Source organism: Bison bison, unplaced genomic scaffold, assembly GCF_000754665.1.
Source record: "Bison bison bison isolate TAMUID 2011002044 unplaced genomic scaffold, Bison_UMD1.0 scf7180017864531, whole genome shotgun sequence".
NCBI classification, from domain to species: domain Eukaryota; kingdom Metazoa; phylum Chordata; class Mammalia; order Artiodactyla; family Bovidae; genus Bison; species Bison bison.
Genome location: NW_011495081.1, coordinates 5,510,614 through 5,531,953, shown reverse-complemented (window position 1 = coordinate 5,531,953; position 21,340 = coordinate 5,510,614). Strand labels below are relative to the sequence as shown.

Genomic DNA, 21,340 nt, shown 5'->3' with positions numbered 1-21,340 from the left:
CATAGTTTTTGCAAGAGACGTAATTCAACCTATAACACATAGCATGGTAGTTATTAGTTTATTCCCTCACAGTGCCAAATCCACAATTTATTGCCTGGCACCTGCCTCAGGCAGCTTCACAGCAGAGTATTACCAGTGGGCACCTTCTTGTGAATGGTTTCCTTGAGCATATTCCTTGTGAGTGGCTTTTTAGTGAGGTGTTAGCAATTAGGTCGGGCACGACTGAGTGACTTCCCTTCCACTTTTCACTTTCACGCATTAGAGAAGGAAATGGCAACCCACTCCAGTATTCTTGCCTGGAGAATCCCAGGGACGGGGGAGCCTGGTGGGCTTCCGTCTATGGGGTCACACAGAGTCGGACACGACTGAAGCGACTTAGCAGCAATTAGGTACCTCCCTATAGATGGCTTCCTCTATAATGTGCTCCAAAGGCATATTAACAGTGAATCCTGCTGTGCACTGCCTCAGCGACGACTTCAACATCTAGTGAGTTACAACTGTGCCCTCAGTGTGGTCTGGATCTCAGCCTTGAGTCAGGTATCTTCCTTGGGCATTCTGTCTAAGGCCTAGGAGTACTGGGCTCGCTATCTCTGCTATTCATATATTCTTTAGTGTTCTCTTGAACTTCTCAGCTTTCATCACTTCATGGCAAATAGAAGCGGAAAAAATGGAACAGTGACAGATTTTCTTTTCTTGGGCTCCAAATTCACTGCAAACAGTGACTGCAGCCGTGAAATTCAAAAGCACTTGCACCTTGGAAGAAAAGCTATGAGAAACCTAGATAGTGTACTAAAAATCAGAAACATCACTTTGCTGACAAAGGTCCATATAGTCAAAACTATGGTTTTTCCAGTAGTCATGTACAAATGTGAGAGTTTGACAATAAAGGCTGAGTGCCGAAGAATTGATACCTTTGAATTGTGCTGGGGAAGACTCTTGAGAGTCCCTTGGATTGCAAAAAGATCAAACCAATCAATCCTAAAGGAAACCAACCCTGAATATGCATTGGAAGGAGTGATGTTGAAGCTGAAGCTCCAATACTTTGGCCACCTGATGCGAAGAGCTAACTTGTTAGAGAAGGCCTTAATGCTGGGAAAGACTGATGGCAAGAGGAGAAGGGGATGCAGAGGATGAGATGCTTAGATAGCATCACCAACTTAATAGACATGAATTTGAGCAAACTCTGGGAGATAGTGTAGGACAGGAGAGCCTGACATGCTGCAGTCCATGGAGTCTCAAAGAGTCAGAGAGGACTTAGTGGCTGAACAACAAAACAAATTTCCTGTCACTCTAGTCCTCTGTCACTAATAGCTTATATTAACTGTTCCTGTTAAAAATACTATGTGCTTTCTGTCTCTGTGTGGACCCTGACTAATAAACACAGTACCTTTCTTTCTCTAGTGTTTTAGAAATTGAGCTGTTATTCTGTTGCAACTTGCATCACTTTAGCAGTTGGAAGTGTTTTGTAGAATTTAAGTTGAAAAATTACCATAACAACATTTCCCTGACTACTTATTTGTTGTTGGCACACTAGGTAAAATTTCAACCACATTCTGTAATTCAGCCAGGACTATAGAGTTTCAGTTTTGTTCCTAAGCAGGAATTTTGACATAGTCATCAAATGTCAAAGCATTTTAGTAAATACTACCTTTAACTTCATTCTCGGATGCATCCCAGCTGACTTCTTATCTTGTTTCTGACTGCATTATATTATTCACTCAGAATGAGGTTCTAAGTTATTAGAAAGGAAGTCACAGAAGACCAAAGCTTGTATGTCTTTGTTTAAAAAAAAAAAAGTGGAATTTTGAGACTTTACCAAAATATCCCTCCAGCTTCTTGGCCTGTACATGTATATGAGGACTTTGTTCTGATGCGTATCTGAATAGAGCTGACTCCTATTGCCTAGGAACATAGTTCTGTCTCATATAAGTATTGCCTTTCCTGGCAACAGATGGAAAAGTAAGACCAAGGTTTAAATGTATGCTTTTCTGTCTCACATTTCAGGTACTGAAAACATCCACTTCTACTCTGCTATCCTTTTTACCCCTCCTTTTCTTGTAACTTATAATTTTCTGACTTTTCACAACACTTCTATTGATAGCTAGCAAATAATGCATACTTTTGTGTTATTTTAAATTATTTTAAAGCAAATTTTGATTCTAAAATTTTTAATGTGCCATTCACAAATGTAATTGCTTATTTTTAAAAATTATAGTTATTCTAGATTCATAGAGCAAAACTGTTTATTAATGAGGCATTTCATTCTTTTAGAGTTTTAGAAATTTTTATTAGATCTAAATTTAGTCATATCTAAAACTATATCCATCTAGTTAATCTAAAATGGAGAATAATTTGATAATTATCTGCAGCTGGATCATAAATGGAACTCTTGCCACTCATTAAGACAGAATTACTGCATTAGGATATTAATAACTAATCTTGGCTCCAGCACTTCTTTGCAGTGTGGCCTTAGGCGAGTCATTTAAACCTTTCCAAGCTTCAGAGTATTTGTCTGCAAAATACAGGTATTAATACTAGTATTGTGAGTATTTGGCATAGGTTCTGGCCTATCGATAGATACTGGCATATCAATTCTGGCTAAATGAACATTTGTAACTATTAGTGATAATAATACTGAACAAATTTAAATACAGTATTGCATTTTGTTATGTTGTGCTTACCTGGATAATTTTTCTTTTCATTATTTTTAAAGTTAACCATCTTTCTATTCATTTGCAAAAAGATAAATTACTTTTTTATACAAGTCACCAGTTTCAGCTAAATTAAAGATTTCAACTTAAACATGGAACCATAAAACATTTAGAAGAAAGCATGCATTAAAACATCTAACCCAGAGTAGTGGTGAATAGGCATCTTTATGTACATGCAAAAAAGGATAGAATCCATACAGGAAAAGACTAATAGCTTTGAGTACATAAAAAATTTAAAACCTTCTAAATCTAAAATGCATTAGCAAAAGTGAACAGGGAAATATGACAAATAGGGAAAAATCTTCACAATATAAATATTAGAGAATGAGATAATACATTTAATATATAATACACTTGATATAGCACTGTTCAGTCTCTAAGTCATGTCTGACACTTTGTGACTCCATGGACTGCAGCACAACAGGCTTCTCTGTCCTTCACCATGTCCAAGAGTTTGCCCAAATTCATGTCCATTGAATTAGAGATGCCGTCTAAACATCTCATCCTCTGTCACTCCCTTCTGTTGCCTTCAGTCTTTCCCAGAATTGGAGTCTTTTCCCATGAGTTGGCTCTTCATAAACTGGTGGCTGAGCTTCAGCTTCAGCATCAGTCCTTCCAATGAATATTTAGGGTTGATTTCCTTTAGGACTGATTGGTTTGATCTCCTTGTAGTCCAAGGAACTCTCGAGTCTTCTCTAGCACCATTATTTGAAAGCATCAATTTTTTGGTGCTCAGCCTTCTTTCAGGTCCAACTCTCATATCTGTACATGACTACTGGAAAAACCATAGCTTTCACTATATGTGTCTTTACAGGCAAAGTTATATCTCTGCTTTTTAATACAATGTCTAGTTTTGCCATAGCTTTCCTTCTAAGAACGAGAATCTTTTAATCTCATGGTGGTAGTTACTGTCTGCAGTGATTTTGGAGCCGAAGAAAACAAAATCTGTCACTATTTCCACTTTTTCCACTTCTTAATGCCATGAGTTGATATTACAATAGGAAAGGGTAAGTACTTCAATAGAAAAATAAGCAAAGGACATGAAAAGGAAGTATAGACAAAAGAAAAATTAAGAGTCAAGCCAAATAAAGATCAGTTTCACTAGGAATTAAATAAATGTAAGCAATGAAATAGTGTTTTTTCCCTGTTAATTAATGGGGAGACATAAAACTAGGAATAGCAAATGTTGATACAGATGTGAGAAGACAAGCATACGCATTCCTTTTTTTGTATTTGGGTTTTTTAAAATTTTATTTTATTGGTATTATCTATTGCTGTGTAACAAATTACCCCCAAACATAGTAATTTAAAGCAACAAACATTTATTATCTCCCAGTTTCTGTGGGGTAATCTGGGAATTGTTTAATTGGGTAGTTCTAACTCAGAGTCTCTCTCATGAAGCTTAAGTCAAGGTGTCAATGGAGGTTGCAATCATCTGAGAGTTGACTAGGCTGGAAAATCTGCCTCTTAGCACACTTACATTTGTCCAGAGGCTTCAGTTCCTTGGCACATGGGCTTCTCTGTAGTGCTGTTCAAGCATTAGCTAGTGATCCAAGAGAGGAAGAGAGCAAAATGGAAGCTGTGCTGTTTGTCATAATCTAATCTCAGACGTAACCTAACACCACTTCTGCCATCTTCTTTGGTCACATAGACTGATTCTGATACAATGTGGGAGGGGACTACACAAGGGTCTGAATATTAGGAGGCAGGGAACATGGGGGGCCATGTAGTAGACCAGTACATTATTTCTAAGGAACTATTTGGCAATATTTATCAAAATCTGTAAAAGAGTACATGTTCTTTGGACTTAGTAATTCCACTTACAGCTACTTAACCCAAGGAATCAATCAGGAGGAGACGGGGATGACAGAGGACAAAATGATTGGGTGGCTTCACCAGCTCAATGGACATGAGTCTGAGCAATCTCCAGCAGTTGGTGAAGGACAGGGAAGCCTGGCATGCTGCAGTCCATGGGGTTGCAGAGTTGAACAAAACTGAGTTACTGAACAACAACAAACAACTTCTATGTTAGTTAGACACATCATGCCTCTACCTCTTGGGCCTTTCTTTACCCACTTCATTGGATATATAAGTTTTTCCATGTTCCAGATACATCTTCTTTCCAATAAGAGGGAAATATATCTCAGAAGTAAGCTTACATAAAACGTTTTTACCTCTATTAAAGGATGTGAAACATGCAACTACCATCACAATACAAGGGGTTGAAACATATGTAATATCATGTCCCACTACTCATGTTTCTCTCATATTGATAATATTGTGCTCTTTGTTGCTGAATTTTGGCTTTGGTGCTTTACTATAGGACGGATGTAAAATAATGTATTTCCGTTTCTGTCATATTTACTTCAGTTGAATTGTCTTGGACATTTCTAAGAGAGTAAGAACTGAAACAAAACCAAATAATACAATGAAATAAATATGACACAGCTTCAGGATAAAATGAGAATCCTATTTTTTTTTTAGATAAAAAAGGGGACTACACAAGGGTCTGAATATTAGGAGGCAGGGAACATGGGGGGCCATGTAGGAGACCAGTACATTATTTCTAAGGAACTATTTGGCAATATTTATCAAAATCTGTAAAAGAATACATGTTCTTTGGATTTAGTAATTCCACTTACAGCAAACGGAGTTTGTGCAACTCCGTACAAACGGGGTTTGTAATGATTTTGTGTTAGCTTAGTGATTCAAAGGACTTTCCAGGTGGCAGTAGTGGCAAAAGAAGCTGCCCGCCTGTGCAGGAGACCTAAGCGAATCCACTTCAGTCCCTGGGTCTGGAAGATCCCCTGGAGAAGTGCATGGCAACCCACTTCAGTATTCTTGCCTGGAGAATGCTATGGTCAAAGGAGCCTTGGCAGGCTGTGGTCCATGGGGTCGCAAAGAGTTGGACATGACTGAAATGATTTAGCACAATGATTCAAAAATTTTTTCCAAGATTATCTTGTTAGTATACACCACAAAGACACTATTTTAAATTGGGCCTTTTAAAATGTATTTTTTAATAAAAGCATAAATGCACATGATAACAATTAATATTTGAAAAAATATGCTAATGAGAAACAGTCTCTTCCTCTCAAATGCATATTTAGATAGTCATTTCTTAATTTAATAAAAATTTCTATTTACTATATTTTTAATTCATATTGTTTTTACCTTTCTTCCTTTTTCTGAAAACCTCCCTCTTTTTTTATCTGCTTATTCTTGAGATATACTCTGTATTTCTATTTTTAATTGAATCTCTTACATTAAAAATAGCTTTATTGAAATATAATTAACATACCATAGAATTGAAGTATGCTGTTCAGTATTTTTCAGTATATACATAGGGTTTTGGTTTCATTACCACAACCTAATTTAGAGCATTCATATTTAGTTAGAGATTTTGTAACAAAGTTCAAAGTTATTTAATATTGCTTTTTCTAGAATAATATAAGGACCTTAGTACTCTTTAATTATCCAGTGAATGCTTCCTCATACTTTTTGTTAAAACTTGAGTTGCACAGTTTAAAAAAGAAGTTTATGTAATACTTTAGGCAGCATATCTAAGCTTTATGAAGTAGTCAACAAGCTGGAGGAACGAGTTGCTTTACCCTCCCTATTTTGGCTTCCTTGTCTTTATAACGGGAACAATAGTCACACCTTTCAAAGGGTTGTTTCAAGGATTAAAATGTAAATATGTTATTATGAGGGAAATTACTCTGATGTACTGGTAGACTTCAAGTATGTGCCTTGATAGGCTATCCTTGAGTTCATGGAACAGAAAATGTCCAGATTACAGTTTATTTAATCCATTTAAAACACCAAGTACAATGTATGGAGAAAGAGATGGGCTAGGTTAATATGCATAAAGTACAGGTGGGTTGAAGGGCCACATTACCTGAATCTCTGATATAGATGCATCCTCTCTCAGTGTGGCATCACCCGTCTCTGCTGTTGATGTGGTTCCCAGGACCAGAGTTGAAATGGGGCCTAACAGATGAAATGTAGGTGAGATACTGACTCACACTTGATCTGGGAGACAGCTGGTGGCAGGTACACTTGGTCAATAGCTGTGTTCCCCAGGTGGCCTATGGGCAGCTGTGGATTTTATCCAGCAGAGGATCCAAAATGAGAGTCAGCAATGGGTGGTCAGTTAAAGATCTCACGATTGTGTGTCTCATGCTTAATTTACATCTGCTGCTGCTGCTGCTAAGTCGATTCAGTCGTGTCCGACTCTGTGCAACCCCATAGACGGCAGCCCACCAGGCTCACCCGTCCCTGGGATTCTCCAGGCAAGAACACTGGAGTGGGTTGCCACTTCCTTCTCCAATGCATGAAAGTGAAAAGTGAAAGTGAAGTCGTTCAGTCGTGTCCGACTCTTCGCGACCCCATGGACTGCAGCCTACCAGGCTCCTCTGTCCATGGAATTTTCCATGCGAGAGTACTGGAGTGGGGTGCCATTGCCTTCTCCGATCTATGTTCATAGACATGCTCTAATTACTTTCTGCCTGACACTTCTCAGGTTACTAACTTACTTATCTATACTTCCTGTGGCTAATGAAGCTCATCCATCCTATTTGTTTTGTTGTCTTCCAGAGCAGAATTGAATACTCCCCCCAAATAGAGCAACTGCAAATTACATGTACATAATACATTTACCTTTTATGTAGAAATAACTCAATAAATGTTAGCCATTATTGTCAATATATAGGATGACTTTAGTATTTAGCAACCGAGTCAAACTTGATCAGATCAAACAACAAATTAGAAATCTTCGTATGCAAGTTATTTGTCTTGATTTTGATCTGAAATTGACAATAAAGTACAAAACTTATTAGCCAGATTTTTTTCGTATTAATCTAATTTATCCTCTCATCATTCCAGTTGTATAGATTTTTGGCTGTTGCTGACAAGGCTGATAGTACTGTTTTGTTTTGTTTTTTCCATTCCCTACAGGCTTATCCTCAGTTTGTTCTGACCTACCTAGAGGAGCTAAATGTGCAAGTAGATGTGACCCAGACAGAGTATCACCTTCACCACGGTGCCTGGACCACAGATCATCAGGAGCATGGCAGCAGCTTAGCAGAAGAGGTCAGTGTAGTGAGCCAGAGGCAAGACAGAGCTAGATCTCTGAAAGATATTTTGAAAAGAGGAAAAATGTTTGGGTTGTTTTCAAGAGGAAAGAATGAATTCACAAATTAGTGTTATTGATATTTAAAATCATATCCATACATAAACATCTATTTATATTCTTATATTTATGTAAATATCTATGTGTATATTTATGTAAGCATTCTTTTTGTTAAATAAATAGTGACACACTAGCTTTTCTTAGGACTGCCTTCTTTTGTTCTCACCACATACCAAAGGTTTATGTGCTGGATGAAGAAGGCTGAAGGAACCATGAAATGTGCACTGTTAAATTTTTTGGCATATATAGTTTAGACATTTCCACTCAGTGAAAATTAGCTACATAATTCCTATATTTCCTTTATTAGGTTCTGCAAAAAAGTGCCAGTATCCCTGATTTGAAGCAGCTGCCAAAGCCTTCAGACACCCACTTAATGCCAGAAGGTTCTCTTGGGGAGACAGGGCAGCTGACAGTGGCCCTGGTGAAGAAACTGGAAGAGAAACATCCTAAGGCTTCTGCTCAGAGGTAGGGCACTGACAGAATGGAGCTTTATTGCTCAATGACATTCGATGTTTTCCTTCAGTTTCATGTAAGATTGATTTCTTGAAGATTATTGAAATATCTCAAAAGCCCTTTGGCTCTTAAGCACGTTGTTTTCGGGTCACATTTGATAAAGAGAGGAGACATTTATGTGTATTTCATTGAAGACTGATGTATGATATTGTCTATTAATATAAGTATACTTAGAAGGATTACTGTCCTGGGATCTCATGGAAATATTCTGAAATAACATAATTAGTATAAGGCAGTGCAGAGCATATATACCCAGTTGTGAAAATATCAAAAGGTCTTAAAGAAGGGCACACTCATAGACAATCCTTTCTATGTTCCACAAGAAGAATATTGGGTTAGACCTAGGGCTAAGTGCATGACAGATGGTCTTAAGTAGTGATAATTTAATAAATTGATATAATTCCATCACTAGAATAAAACTAACATCAATTATTTTGCTAACTGATTGAAAATCATCCTTGACTGGAAAATGGATACTATTCCTTTGGTCTTCTTCATTTAACTGGAAAACTAAGGTTTATTATTATTATTTTTCTAGGGCTTGGTGTTGTCAAGCACAAAATGACTTTATAAACTGCAATTTCAATAGACACTTGTTTGAAATTAACTTTATTGATTGAAGTACTCTTAAAGGAGTAATATAGTTCTTATACTCAGTAAAGTTCAAGATATACCTAAGTTTAAATATTCTAATGGTATATAGAAATGTCAATTGCATGAAAAAAGATTTTCTTTTTTACAAAGTTTTTTCATCTTTATTGAGACATAGTTGGCACATATTAATAACACTGTGTAAGTTTAAAGTGTGCAATGTAACTTTATTTCAATTAAAAGCTATCTTATATTCTTAAATTATGTATTCCTGCCTCAGTGTTCAATAGGAGGGAAATATTTTTTTCTTGATAAAAATTGCCCCTTCAATTTATTGTCTCTCTAAAGTATTTATCCCTCAAATCCTTTGATTTTGTTGTTTCAAGTAAGATAGGATGCAAACGAAATAACAAGCTTAGTATCTTAATGTTTTACAGTATGGGGGTGTCCTGAATCTGTATGAAAACCTGTGTTCCAGGACCTCCTCCTCCAGTGTTTGCTTTCCACTTGAACATAAGGTTCTCAACTCTCTGATGCTCCCCGACACAATCACAAGGCTTCAGCTACACATCTAGGCCACTTTCTATCTGGGTCACCAGGACATAAATCCCTTAGGAACAGTCTTTGAAGTTTTCATGTAAAACACCGGAGCGCTGAGGAATTAAAATGCTGTTCTATGAGGTCGTCGTCGGTCTGTCTCTGTAGGTTCACTCAGCAGCCATTTTTACTCTACTCTTCTTGAGATAGTGCTGGGGGTTCGTCATTATCCTGGGTTCTATTCCAGGAGGCACAGTTTCCTCCTGCCCTCAGATTTCCAAAACCTATATGGGGTTTTTGTGTTTGTCTCATGCTGCCCTCATGGGTCACTGTGCAAGAACCAAAGTGCTAATTCATCTACTTCCCTATAGCTTCCTCAACCTGGATTTTTTTTTTTTGAGGGCTTGGGGCTTTGGGTAGTTTTTTTTTTTTTTTTTTTAATGTTTTCTGTTGTATCTTCCTTGAAGCAGTGTAGTCTGATTATGAAACTTAGGAGAAAAGAATACAGTACTGTATTAGGCAATGTGAGACAAATAAACAATGAAGCTGTTAATCACAGTTAATTTACCACAGTACTTGTTTGAGTTGTTAGAATGAAATGAGATGACTTTAAATTTCAGGAATGTAGTAAGTACTCAATAGGTAGAGTTGTGAAAATGTTCTGAAAACAAATAAGGGTAGAAAAGAATTTTTAATGGAATTTGTATTTAGATGTGTGATTTTTTAGTCAATAGAAATTGACTGGTAAATATATTTTGGATTTTATTTAATAAGAAATTTCCTAGGGCCATTTTCTTAGAGAGGGTTCCTCAGGGTTTGTGTCTCAGGATACAGCGACTTTTCCAGCCTTCTTTTTTTTTTTTTTCCCCTAAGCCACAGGATTTATGTGTATTCTTTTCTTCACCCCCACAATTTACCACAACAGGTGTAATTTCTGTTTCTCTCCTCTTTCTGTTCCTTAACAAAGTTATCTTGAATAAACAGTTAGTACTTAGAGCAATTACTTTCCTCCCATTTTGGAAGGAGTTGTTGGGCAAAATTAGAACATGGTATTGAACTTGACCTATTGACTGCTTTGAATCTTAGGTTGTCTTGTTAGGTTTGCATATTTTCCAAATATAAGAGAATCAGTGCATTATATTATCACAGCTTTTAAAAAGGCATCACATTGTTTTTCTCTTATTAATGATTTTATGAAATAATATCACTGCAAAAAATAAAGAAATAAAGTGCATAATACAAGTTGTGGAAATTGGGAAAAAAATAGAATACTAGGGAAAACATTAACTAGAAAATAGTCTGAAAGAAGCATATATAATTGAAAAGAATAAAATGATATAAATGTGTGAACTTCCTTAGAAGTAGCCAAGGAAGGAGAGAATCAGAAGTAGCCAAATTTGGGGAAAGACACAGAAGTAGGTAGTTACTAGCAGGTAATATATGAAAAGGGAAGATAGCATTTGATAATTAGTAACATATACTGACTTTGCTTAAGTGCTTTGTGTGCCATATTTTCCAGTAACCTATGAGGAATTGTTACCAAACCAAACTTGGGTCCACTTGCCTAGATGCAGTAAAGCCCACCTGCTGTCACTGGGTTGTGGCAAAGCAAGAAAGAAAGAAAAGAAAGAAAGTGAAGTCACTCAGTCGTGTCCGACTCTTTGTGACCCTAGGGACTGTAGCCTACCAGGCTCCTCCATCTATGGGATTTTCCAGGCAAGAATACTGGAGTGGGTTGCCATTTCCTTCTCCAGGAGCTCTTCCCAACCCAGGGGCGGAACCCGGGTCTCCCGCATTGTAGGCAGACACTTTGCCGTCTGAGCCATCGGGAAAGTTGTGGCAAAACAAAGTGCAGCATTAATGCAGGGCGCCAAGCAAGGCGTCCAGGGCAGCTAATGCTCAAACCCTCCGATAGGTTTCAGGAAAACATTGTTAAAGGCCAGGTGAGGGAGGGGAATTGAAAATATGTGATCAGTTTGCACACAATTCTTTGATTTGGTTGATAGTGAAGTAACAGGGTGGTGTCATATTTTCAATTCTCTGGCTCCAGTAGGTCTGGGAACTACCTCCTCATGGTCATCAGGAAACTAATATCTTCCATTTGGTGGGGGTTTAACATCTAAAAAACAAGTCAGGAAATGTGTTCCAGATACTATTATCTAGGTACTTCAGAGAACTGAAACAGAGGATATGGAGGGGAAGGGTCTATCATAGGAAGATCCCATAGGGTCCTGCTCCATTACAGTATGTAAAACAGAGGTATTAATCTCTGTTTTACTGATAAGGAAATATAGGTATAGAGAGAACAAGTTATTTGGCTGAAGCTTCCAGCTGTTAATGGCAATTTAAGGCAGGTCTATTCATACTTTAAGTGTTCCTCTTAGCCTCTATATTGTTCTGCCTGACCATTCATGTTCTCATCTTAATGATTATTCCACATTTTTAGCCTTTCAAATGGGGCCTATTATTTTGACTGGATATCTTAGGAAGCAATCTTTAAATAGGGTGGAATAGTTTAGAAATACAGTGATAAAAGATATATCAATATATGCAGCTTTCAGTGAAAACTAAATAAAAGGTAGAAAATATTAAGGGAGAGTGTAAACCCCTGATTTCTTAGATTTACTGATTTAGAGGCTTGAACTTGAATGGATTTGAGATTTTAAAAATCCTCTTTCTAATAACATAACTATAACTTGTCATGATTAACCAAGGATTTCACACCTTGAGTGGTGGTTCGGTTCAGTTTTGTATATACTAAATTTGGTGACATGTAAGAGCTGTCATTTGTTGAATACTTAGCATATGCCAACTGCTATTCTAAGTACTTATTTATTCTTGTAACAATGTGATAGACTGATCTACTTATTGTATAATAACCTGATGATGGAGGCACTATTATTATCCATAAATATGTAGCCACTATGGCTCAGAGAGGTTTCAGGATGTGTCCAGTCATACAGCTAGTTAATGGGAGAGATGGGATTTGAATCCATATCCACTTGGATCTATAGACAATGTTCTTAGCCACTGTTTTATTCCTCATTCCTAGTAACTTTTATTGTATTAATTTCATAACAGAATAGAACGTCATCATATGAGTAGCCATATTGTCATTGTCATTTATGTGTAATACACATTTATGTGTATTACATCATAAAAGATTTAATTAAACTATTTCCATTTTGATTGGTATATTATTTTGAATTATAGCCTTAAAAAACTACAACAATCATCACAAACCAGGTCATCTACAGAATCATTTCATTTCATTTACATTTCAAACACTTACAGAAAGCAACTAATTTTTTATCTTTTTTTTAATGTGAAAAATTTCTTTTTTCCGTTGAAGAGAAAGGAAAATCTTCTACTGTGTTATGCCTTTCATGTAAGATTCTTAGTACATAATAGGTTATATTTTTTGTTTGCTTGAAAACATTTCGCTTCCTCTATTAGTGAGATACAGCAATGCAGCTCTCTTCTTACTTGGGTAAAGTAAGTTGTGTGTACATTTAAGTCTAAGTTTAGTCCAAAGTAAAAATAGATGCCATATTCTGGCATCTTTGAGTATGTGGAATGTGTTGTTTACCTTAGTTTATCCAATGGAGCCCTGTCCGCTTATTTAAATTGAATGGGGGGTGGGGAAGGACTGGGACAGCCGACAAAGCACACTGACCCAGCTTGTCACCCAGTGACCTGTGAGAAGGAAATAATGAACTGTGAGTAGCTGTCATCTTAACTGCTTCTGACAGTTTGCCTTTGGGCACATCTGTGTTAGTTGCATTGGAAAGGCCTTTGTTCTTTTCCCACTAGTGACTTTGTGGAGCGCTGAGGGGTTTGCTAGCTACTGTACTCCTAACCAGCCCCTGCCTTCCCAGGGAAGCAAGCAGCTGCCGCAGATCACACTGACATTTCTCTTCATGACTCAACTTGGCATGTACTTCATTCTTTCCAATGAGAACAGATATTTAAAAGTTCTTTTTAAAAAAAATTTAAAATTTACTTTAATGTCTCATGAGCTTTCCTTCTACTAAGAAAGCAAGTAATAAAATACATTTATTGTTTTTATAGTTTTTTATAGAAAAAGTAAAGAAAATAGATAACCTACCAGATGGGCAGGTGACCTGAAGGAAAGATATCAAAACATTAACAGTTGTTAAGTATTGATATTGATTTAACAGTTTAAAATTTTTGTATATTGTTTATTTTAAAAATTTTGATGATTGAATATTATATGTGCAAAAGGACAAAAATCAGCATATGTTATGAAAAGCATTTTCATGTGAATGCTTTATTAGTAGGAACGTTTAGACTAGAATAGGTAAGGATATGCTATATTTGGTGCAGATATTCCACTTCTACTTTAAAGATGTTTCAATCTAATAACTTAAACTTTAAAATATTGTAATATTTACATTTAAAATTTATCTAGTGCATAAAATTATTATAATCATTAGGAGAGGTAATTTGAAAAGAAACAGGTGCTTCTGTCCCAGGGTTTCCTGAAGTTATCACTGCTATTTCAATCATAACAAAGGCAGAACATCCTGATAATGTGTATTATACCCTATGAGAATTGTTTAAATTAAAATCAAAGCTTCGTTTATAAGATGTAATTCCTGAATCAGTTTTAAATTCTTATTTACATTTTTACAATTGCTATAAAATCCATCCTCCTACTCCTACTGTAATTAAGTCTGGCTACAATTGGCATGGAAGAAACCCTAAGCATTTGGTACTCAGTTTTTTATACTTACTCTTCCAATAGAACATAAATCCAAACTATACTGCATTGGTCAATTTTTGTAAGGTTTTTTCCTTCTTGATATTAATAGAATATAAGAAATGAAGCTTGAAAGAACTGACATGCTTGTTCCTGCATTCAAGTTTTTTCTCTCTTGGTAACAGGTTCAGAGGCACTAGCTGGCAGAACTATTATAATCTTCTGCTTTTCAGAGAAAGGTAAATTAGTAGTAATGAGAAATTCTTTAAGCGAAAAAATAATGATCATGTCTCCATAATTATAATTTGTAGAAAAATTAAAAATTGAAAGACATTGATTTTGAGTAGTCAATAGCATATGATTTATTACTTTATTAAATCATTTATGTAGTTTTGCATATAGTTGATGGTAATCTATAACCATCTTATTTGATTAGAACATTCTTATTTTGTTTATCACACATCAACACAGTCTTTGTAGAGACAGTGAATGCGCCGATCAGTTTTGATAATAGCAAACTCTGTCTTTTTAAGGAAAGGGGGCTGTTTAAATTGCTACACTCAAATTCTTATTTCTAGAATGCTTCCCAATAAAAGCAAATGTAAACATAGTAATTGCCTGTGATATTCAGTAAATCCAATTAAGCTTCCCAGGAAATAAATCTCCTCTTAGGTTATATTACAGTTACTCACTGTTGAAATGCTCAATTTTAAGCATTACCTTTAGCTCTTTTATACTATATGAGAGCATGCATTTAAGAACCTGAAATTATTGTGTTCCAGAGATGCAGAGATATGCTTATAAATTTTTTTTAATTAGAAGAGTTAATATCCTGATTTTGGCTGATATTATTACCAGTTTACATTTTGTTATATTTAAAAATTAAGTCCCACATGTTCTCTGTGAACTGAAATAAAATGAACACATAATCTAATTGCACCTGCTTTTTTGAAACAAAGTCAAAATCAAGCATTCCAAAGGATTAGGTTTATATCCATAAATGTGTATTAATTCAAAAATTATAAAGGCTTTCAAATAAGCATTTTATGATTAATTTTTGTTCCACTTACTGCAATGAGGTACCCAAACCTTCAATTATGCTGCTTAATTTACATTTTAAAAAATGTTCTACTTATCATTCTGTTTTATTCAGTATTGTCTATAAAGCTATTCAAGGTATGAGTAGGAAATCCTACACCTACAATCTTCAAACTTGTATCCCCAAAACTAGAATGTCTATCTTGTATTATCATAGTGAAAGTAGTAGGTAACGAAGTTCTAAAATTGGGTGATGTGGGGAGAAGACCAATGGTAGATGTATTATTAGGTTATAGTATATGGAATTGTATGAGAACAGAATTCAGGCAGTTACGTTGACTGCCACAGGTTATCTTCCTGACTTGTCTGTCTCCTTCTCCCCTGTCCCCTTACAATCCATTCTCCACATAACGACCAGCAGGATACATTCATATTAATAAGTCAGATCATGGGCAGCGTCCTCAGCTCCAAATATGCCAATGGATTTTTATTTCCTTTAGAGTGAGAGCAAAGTCTTTACTAGATGCTAAAAGGTCTTACTTTACAAGGCCCATGGCATCTCCCTGACACCTTTCTCCCCTCCCTTGCCCTGTTCTAGCCAGTCTGGTTTGTTTCACATTTGCCAAGTGTGCTTATAATCTGTCACTCTCTTTCCCTGCTTTGTTTTTCTTCAAGGCGTTTATTACTGCCTGTCCCAAGTGTATTTATTTCCTGAGTTGTCCCATTAGACTGTGAACTCCATTTCAGCAGGAAAAAAAATTTAATTCACATCTATACCTCCAGGGCCAGAACATATCTGGTACATGTGTTGTATATAGTGCATTGCTGTGCTGTGTTTAGTCACTTGGTCGTGTCCGACTCTTTGCGACCCCATGGACTGTTGCCCACCAGGCTGCTCTGTCAATGGGGATTCTCCAGGCAGGAATACTGGAGTGGGTTGCCATGCCCTCCTCCAGGGGATCTTCCCAACCCAGGGATTGAACCCAGGTCTCCTGCATTGTAGGCGGATTCTTTACCGTCTAGACAATCAACAGAAGGTTGTTGAATGAATGACTGAATGAATGCATGAATGAAGGACTGTGATTAACAGAAATAAGAAAATAGAGAGGGAGCTAGTCTGAGCATTCATATATACATTTCAAGACCCTCACTGTCTGCTGGATGATTATAACCCTTCCCATGTGTCAACCCAAAACTGTGCCTGACTATCACAGTGGTTTTTCTAACTGATTTCTGCCTCTCTCTTTTCTTTCAACCTTTATTAATGTACAGCTACTTGCTGAGAATTTTCTGTATTCCAAGAACTATCCTAGGCACTGGGGATACAATACTGAAAATACAGGTACATGTTCTCACCTCACAGAACTGCCCTAACAGAATCTAACAGAGAAGAGAGATATTAAACAAATCACTACAATAAAAGGAGGATGATAAGTATATTATAGGGAGAAAGAGTAGGAAATGGCTATCCACTCCAGTGTCCTTGCCTGGAAAATCCCTCAAAAACAGAGGAGCCTGGTGGGCTGCAGTCCATGGGGTCGCAAAGAGTTGGGCACGAGTGAGTGACTAACACTTTCACCTTCACTTTAGGAGAAAGTATTTCATCCTGAATACACTTCCCTGGTGATATGCTTTTGAAATATGACTCTGAACATCTCACTCACAGACTGACAATTCTTCAGTGTTTACTAGTTTCCAACTAAGTTAGGTTCCCTGCGAAGCATCAACTGGCAGACCCGCCACACTCTTTTCTTGTTTCAGAACCTCCCTGTACTTATCCGGGCTCACACTGGGCTTTCCTAGTGACTCAGACCGTAAAGAATCTGCCTGCAGTGCAGGATACCCAGATTCAAACCATGGATCAGGAAGACCCTCTGGAGAAAGGCATGGCAACCCAACCCAATATTCTTGCCTGGAGAATCCCATGGACAGAGGAGCCTGGTGGGCTACAGTTCATGGGGTCTCATAGAGTTGGACACGACTGAAGTGACAGCACGCATGCGTACAGGGTGACTAGACTTGGCATCTGCAGGTTTTCTTGACCAAAATCTTTACTTCATTTTTCTACCTAAAATCCTACTCTTTGCAAGGCTTGTATTCACTGATGGTTTTCAGCCTTTCTTCTTTTATGATATATACTTTTAAGGATATAAATTTACCTTGAAGCATGCCTTTAGCTTCATTCTACCAATTTTAATGTTATATTTCTATTATAGTTTCCATTTTGTTGTAATTTTTGATCCATGAATTTCAGAATTATATTTCTTAATATCTAAATATATGAAATATTTCTGGTTGGTGCATGTGTGTGTTTGACTTCTATATTAATTTCATTGTGGTTGAAGAACATTATTGGTATGATTTCAACTCTAATATTTGTTGAGATTTGCTTTATGGACTAAAGCGAATTTTGAAGTTTTTATAAGTGATCCATATGTATTTGAAAAGAATATGTATTCTGCAGTTTGGGGGCACAGTGTTCTATCTATTAGGTCAAGTTTGATAATTGAATTTTCAATTCTTGGTTACACTTACTGATATTTTAGAGAAATAAATAAAAGCTCCCTCAGAGAAAGGCATGGAAATTTACTCCCGTATTCTTGCCTGGAGAATTCCACGGACAGAGGGGCCTAGTGGGCTACAGTCCATGGGGTTACGAAAGAGTCAGACACAACTGAGCGACTAAGGAGCAACAAAAGTTAGGTGCATACAATTTTAGAATTGTTATATGTTTTTGATAAATTAAACCTTACATTATTATAGAATGTTATACTTTACCCCAAATAATTTCTCTTTTTTTTGACTTAAAGTTTGTTTTGACTTTGTCTCAAATTTTTGTTTGCATAATTTTTATCTTTAAACATTTTATTTTTATATTGAAAGCATATAGCTTTTTTTTTATTATAGCATATGTTTTCTATCACAATTAAAAGACAACTCATGTCTTTTAACTGAAGTATTTAGTCCACTTACCTATAACATAATTATTGATATTTCGGGGTTTAAATCTAACATGTTGCTGTTTGATTTCAGTGTGTTCCATCTAGCCTATATTCTGTATTCTCTTTTTCCCCTTCTCTTGGATTTATTGTGTATATTATTTTGTTTTCTTCCTCTCAATTATCTTGATAGTTATATGTTCTTTTGGGGCTTCCCTGGTGACTCAGAGGGTAAAGTATCTGCCTGCAATGCAGGAGACCTATGTTCAATCCCTGGGTTGAAAAGACCTCTTGGAGAAGGAATGACTACCCACTATAGTATTCTTCTTGCCTAGAAAATACCATGGACAGAGGAACCTGGTGGGCTATAGTCCATGGGGTCACAAAGAGTTGGACATGACTGAGCGACTAACATATGTTCTTTTACTATTATTTTAGTGGTTGTTCTAGAGATTATTTATTAGATTTATCAACATCTAATATAAGTTCCACCAAAGCGGAAACAATTCTCAGGTGTGGATGTGTCTGGTGATGAAAGTAGAGTCTGATGTTGTAAAGAGTCTGATGTTATAAAGATCAATATTGCATAGGAACCTGGATTGTTAGGTCCGTGAATCAAGGTAAATTCAATGTGGTCAAGCAGGATATGGCAAGAGTGAACATCTACATTTTAGGAATCAGTGAACTAAAATGATCGGGAATGGGAGAATTTAATTCAGATGACCATTAAATCTACTACTGTGGACAAAAATCTCTTAGAAGAAGTAGAATAGCCCTCGCGGTCAACAAAAGAGTCCAAAAGTCAGTACTTGGATGTAATCTCAAAATGACAGAATGATTTCTTTTTGTTTCCAAGGCAAACCATTATATCACAGTAATCCAAGTCTATGCCCCAACCACTACTGCCGAAGAAGCACAGGTTGAATGGTTCTGTGAAGACTATTCCTGGAGGAATGCATGGCAACCCACTCCAATATTCTCACCTGGAGAATCCCACAGACAGAGGAGCCTGGAGGGCTATAGTCCGCAGGGTCGCAAAGAGTCAGACATGACTGAAGCGACTTACCATACATACACACACATGAAGACCTACAAGAACTTCTAGAACACACACCAAAAAAAGATGTCCTTTTCATCATAGAGGATTGGAATGCAAATGTAGGAAAAAAGAGATACTTGGAGTGACAGACAAGTTTGGCTTTAGAGTAAAAAATGAAGCAGGGCAAAGGCTAAGAGAGTTTTGCCAAGAGAACACACTCATCATAGCAAATTCCCTCTTCCAACAACACAAGGGATGACTCTACACACGGACATCACCAAATGGTCAGTACAGAAATCAGATTGATTATATTCTTTGCAGCTTAAGGTGGAGAAGCTCTATACAGTCAGCAAAACAAGACCTGCAGCTGACTGTTGCTCAAATCATGTGATCCTTATTGCAAAATTCAGGCTTAAATTGAAGAAAGTAGGAAAAACCACTAGACCATTCAGGTATGACCTAAATCAAATCCCTTATGATGATTTGGTGAAATAGACTCAAGGGATTGGATCTGGTAGGCAGAGTGCCTGAAGAACTATGGACAGAGGTTAGTAACAATGTACAAGACCAAAAGCACCCCAAAGAAAAAGAAAGTGATTGTTTTACAAGAAGGCAAAGTGATTGTTTGGAAGAGGTCTTACAGGTAGCTGAGGAAAGAGTGGCAAAAGGCAAAGAAGAAAGGGAAAGATATACCCAACTGAATACAGAGTTCCAGAGAATAGCAATGAGAGATAAGAAAGCCTTCTAAAGTGAACAATGCAGAGAAATAGAGGAAAACAATAGAATGGGAAAGACTAGAGATCTCTTCGAGGAAATTCAAGATACCAAGGGAAAATTTTATGCAAAGATAGGCACAATAAAGGACAGAAATGGCAAGGACCTAACAGAAGTAGAAGAGATTAAGGTGAGGTGGCAAGAATACACAGAATTATACAAAAAAGGTTTTAATGACGTGGACAACCATGATAATGTGGCCATTCACCTAGAGCCAAACATTCTGGAGTGTAAAGTCAAGTGGGCCTTAGGAAGCATTACTACAAACAAAGCCAGTGGAGGTGATGGAATTCCAGCTGAGCTATTTCAAATCCTAAAAGATGGTGCTGTGAAAGTGCTGCACTCAATATGCCAGCAAATTTGGAAAACTCAGCAGTGGCCATAGGACTGGAAAATGTCAGTTTTCATTCCAATCCTAAAGAAGGGCAATGCCAAAGAATGCTCATACTACTCTACAATTGTGCTCCTTTCACATGCCAGCAAGATAAGCTCAAAATCCCTCAAGCCAGGCTTCAGTAGTATGTGAACTGAGAACTTCCAGATGTTCAAGCCGGATTTAGAAAAGGCAGAGGAACCAGAGATCAAATTGCCAACATTCATTGGATCACATAAAAAGCAAGGCAGAGAAGCATCTACTTCTGCTTCATTGATTACGGTAAAGCCTTTGACTGTGTGGATCACAACAAACTGGAAAAGAAATGGGAGTACCAGATCACCTTACCTGTTTCCTGAGAAGCCAGTATGCAGGTCAAGAAGCAACGGTTAGAATCTTACGTGATACAACAAACTCGTTCAAAATTGGGAAGGCTGTAAATTGTCATCCTTCTTATTTGACTTATATGCAGAGTACATCATGCAAAATGCTGGGCTGGATGAATCACAGCCTGGAATTAAGATTGCTGGGAGAAATATCACAATCTCAGATATGTAGATGATACTACTCTAATGGCAGAAAGTGAAGAGTCCATTTGCCCATAAGAGTAAAAGATAGGATCAAATTCAATACAGTTTTAGGAGATGGGAGGACTTTGCCTGTTTATATAATTTATAAGAAGTGGGTCAGACAAGCAGAAACTTCTCTGAATAGGAAGAGTGAGAACTAAATTCCTAAATTTGAGATTATCTTACCTGTTTTACTCATAGGAAATGCATTTAGAAAAATGTGTGTGTGTTGTGTGTGTTTGTGAGACATAAGTCTCATATGATTATGTTTACAAGTCATAAAATACTTATGTGATTTACTGGGATGCCATATTTCATTATTCCAAGGTTAAATGTTTATAT

General features: G+C 36.8%; 1 protein-coding gene across 1 annotated transcript in view; it reads left to right on the top strand.

Moving 5' to 3' along the window:
• Nucleotides 1-21,340, top strand: part of DCDC5 (doublecortin domain containing 5) — a 405,912-nt gene that overhangs the window by 218,373 nt on the left and 166,199 nt on the right. The window contains exons 13-14 of the mRNA XM_010831800.1: nt 7,668-7,802; nt 8,210-8,367. Coding sequence (XP_010830102.1) covers nt 7,668-7,802; nt 8,210-8,367 — 293 coding nt within the window. The remainder of the gene's footprint in view (nt 1-7,667; nt 7,803-8,209; nt 8,368-21,340) is intronic.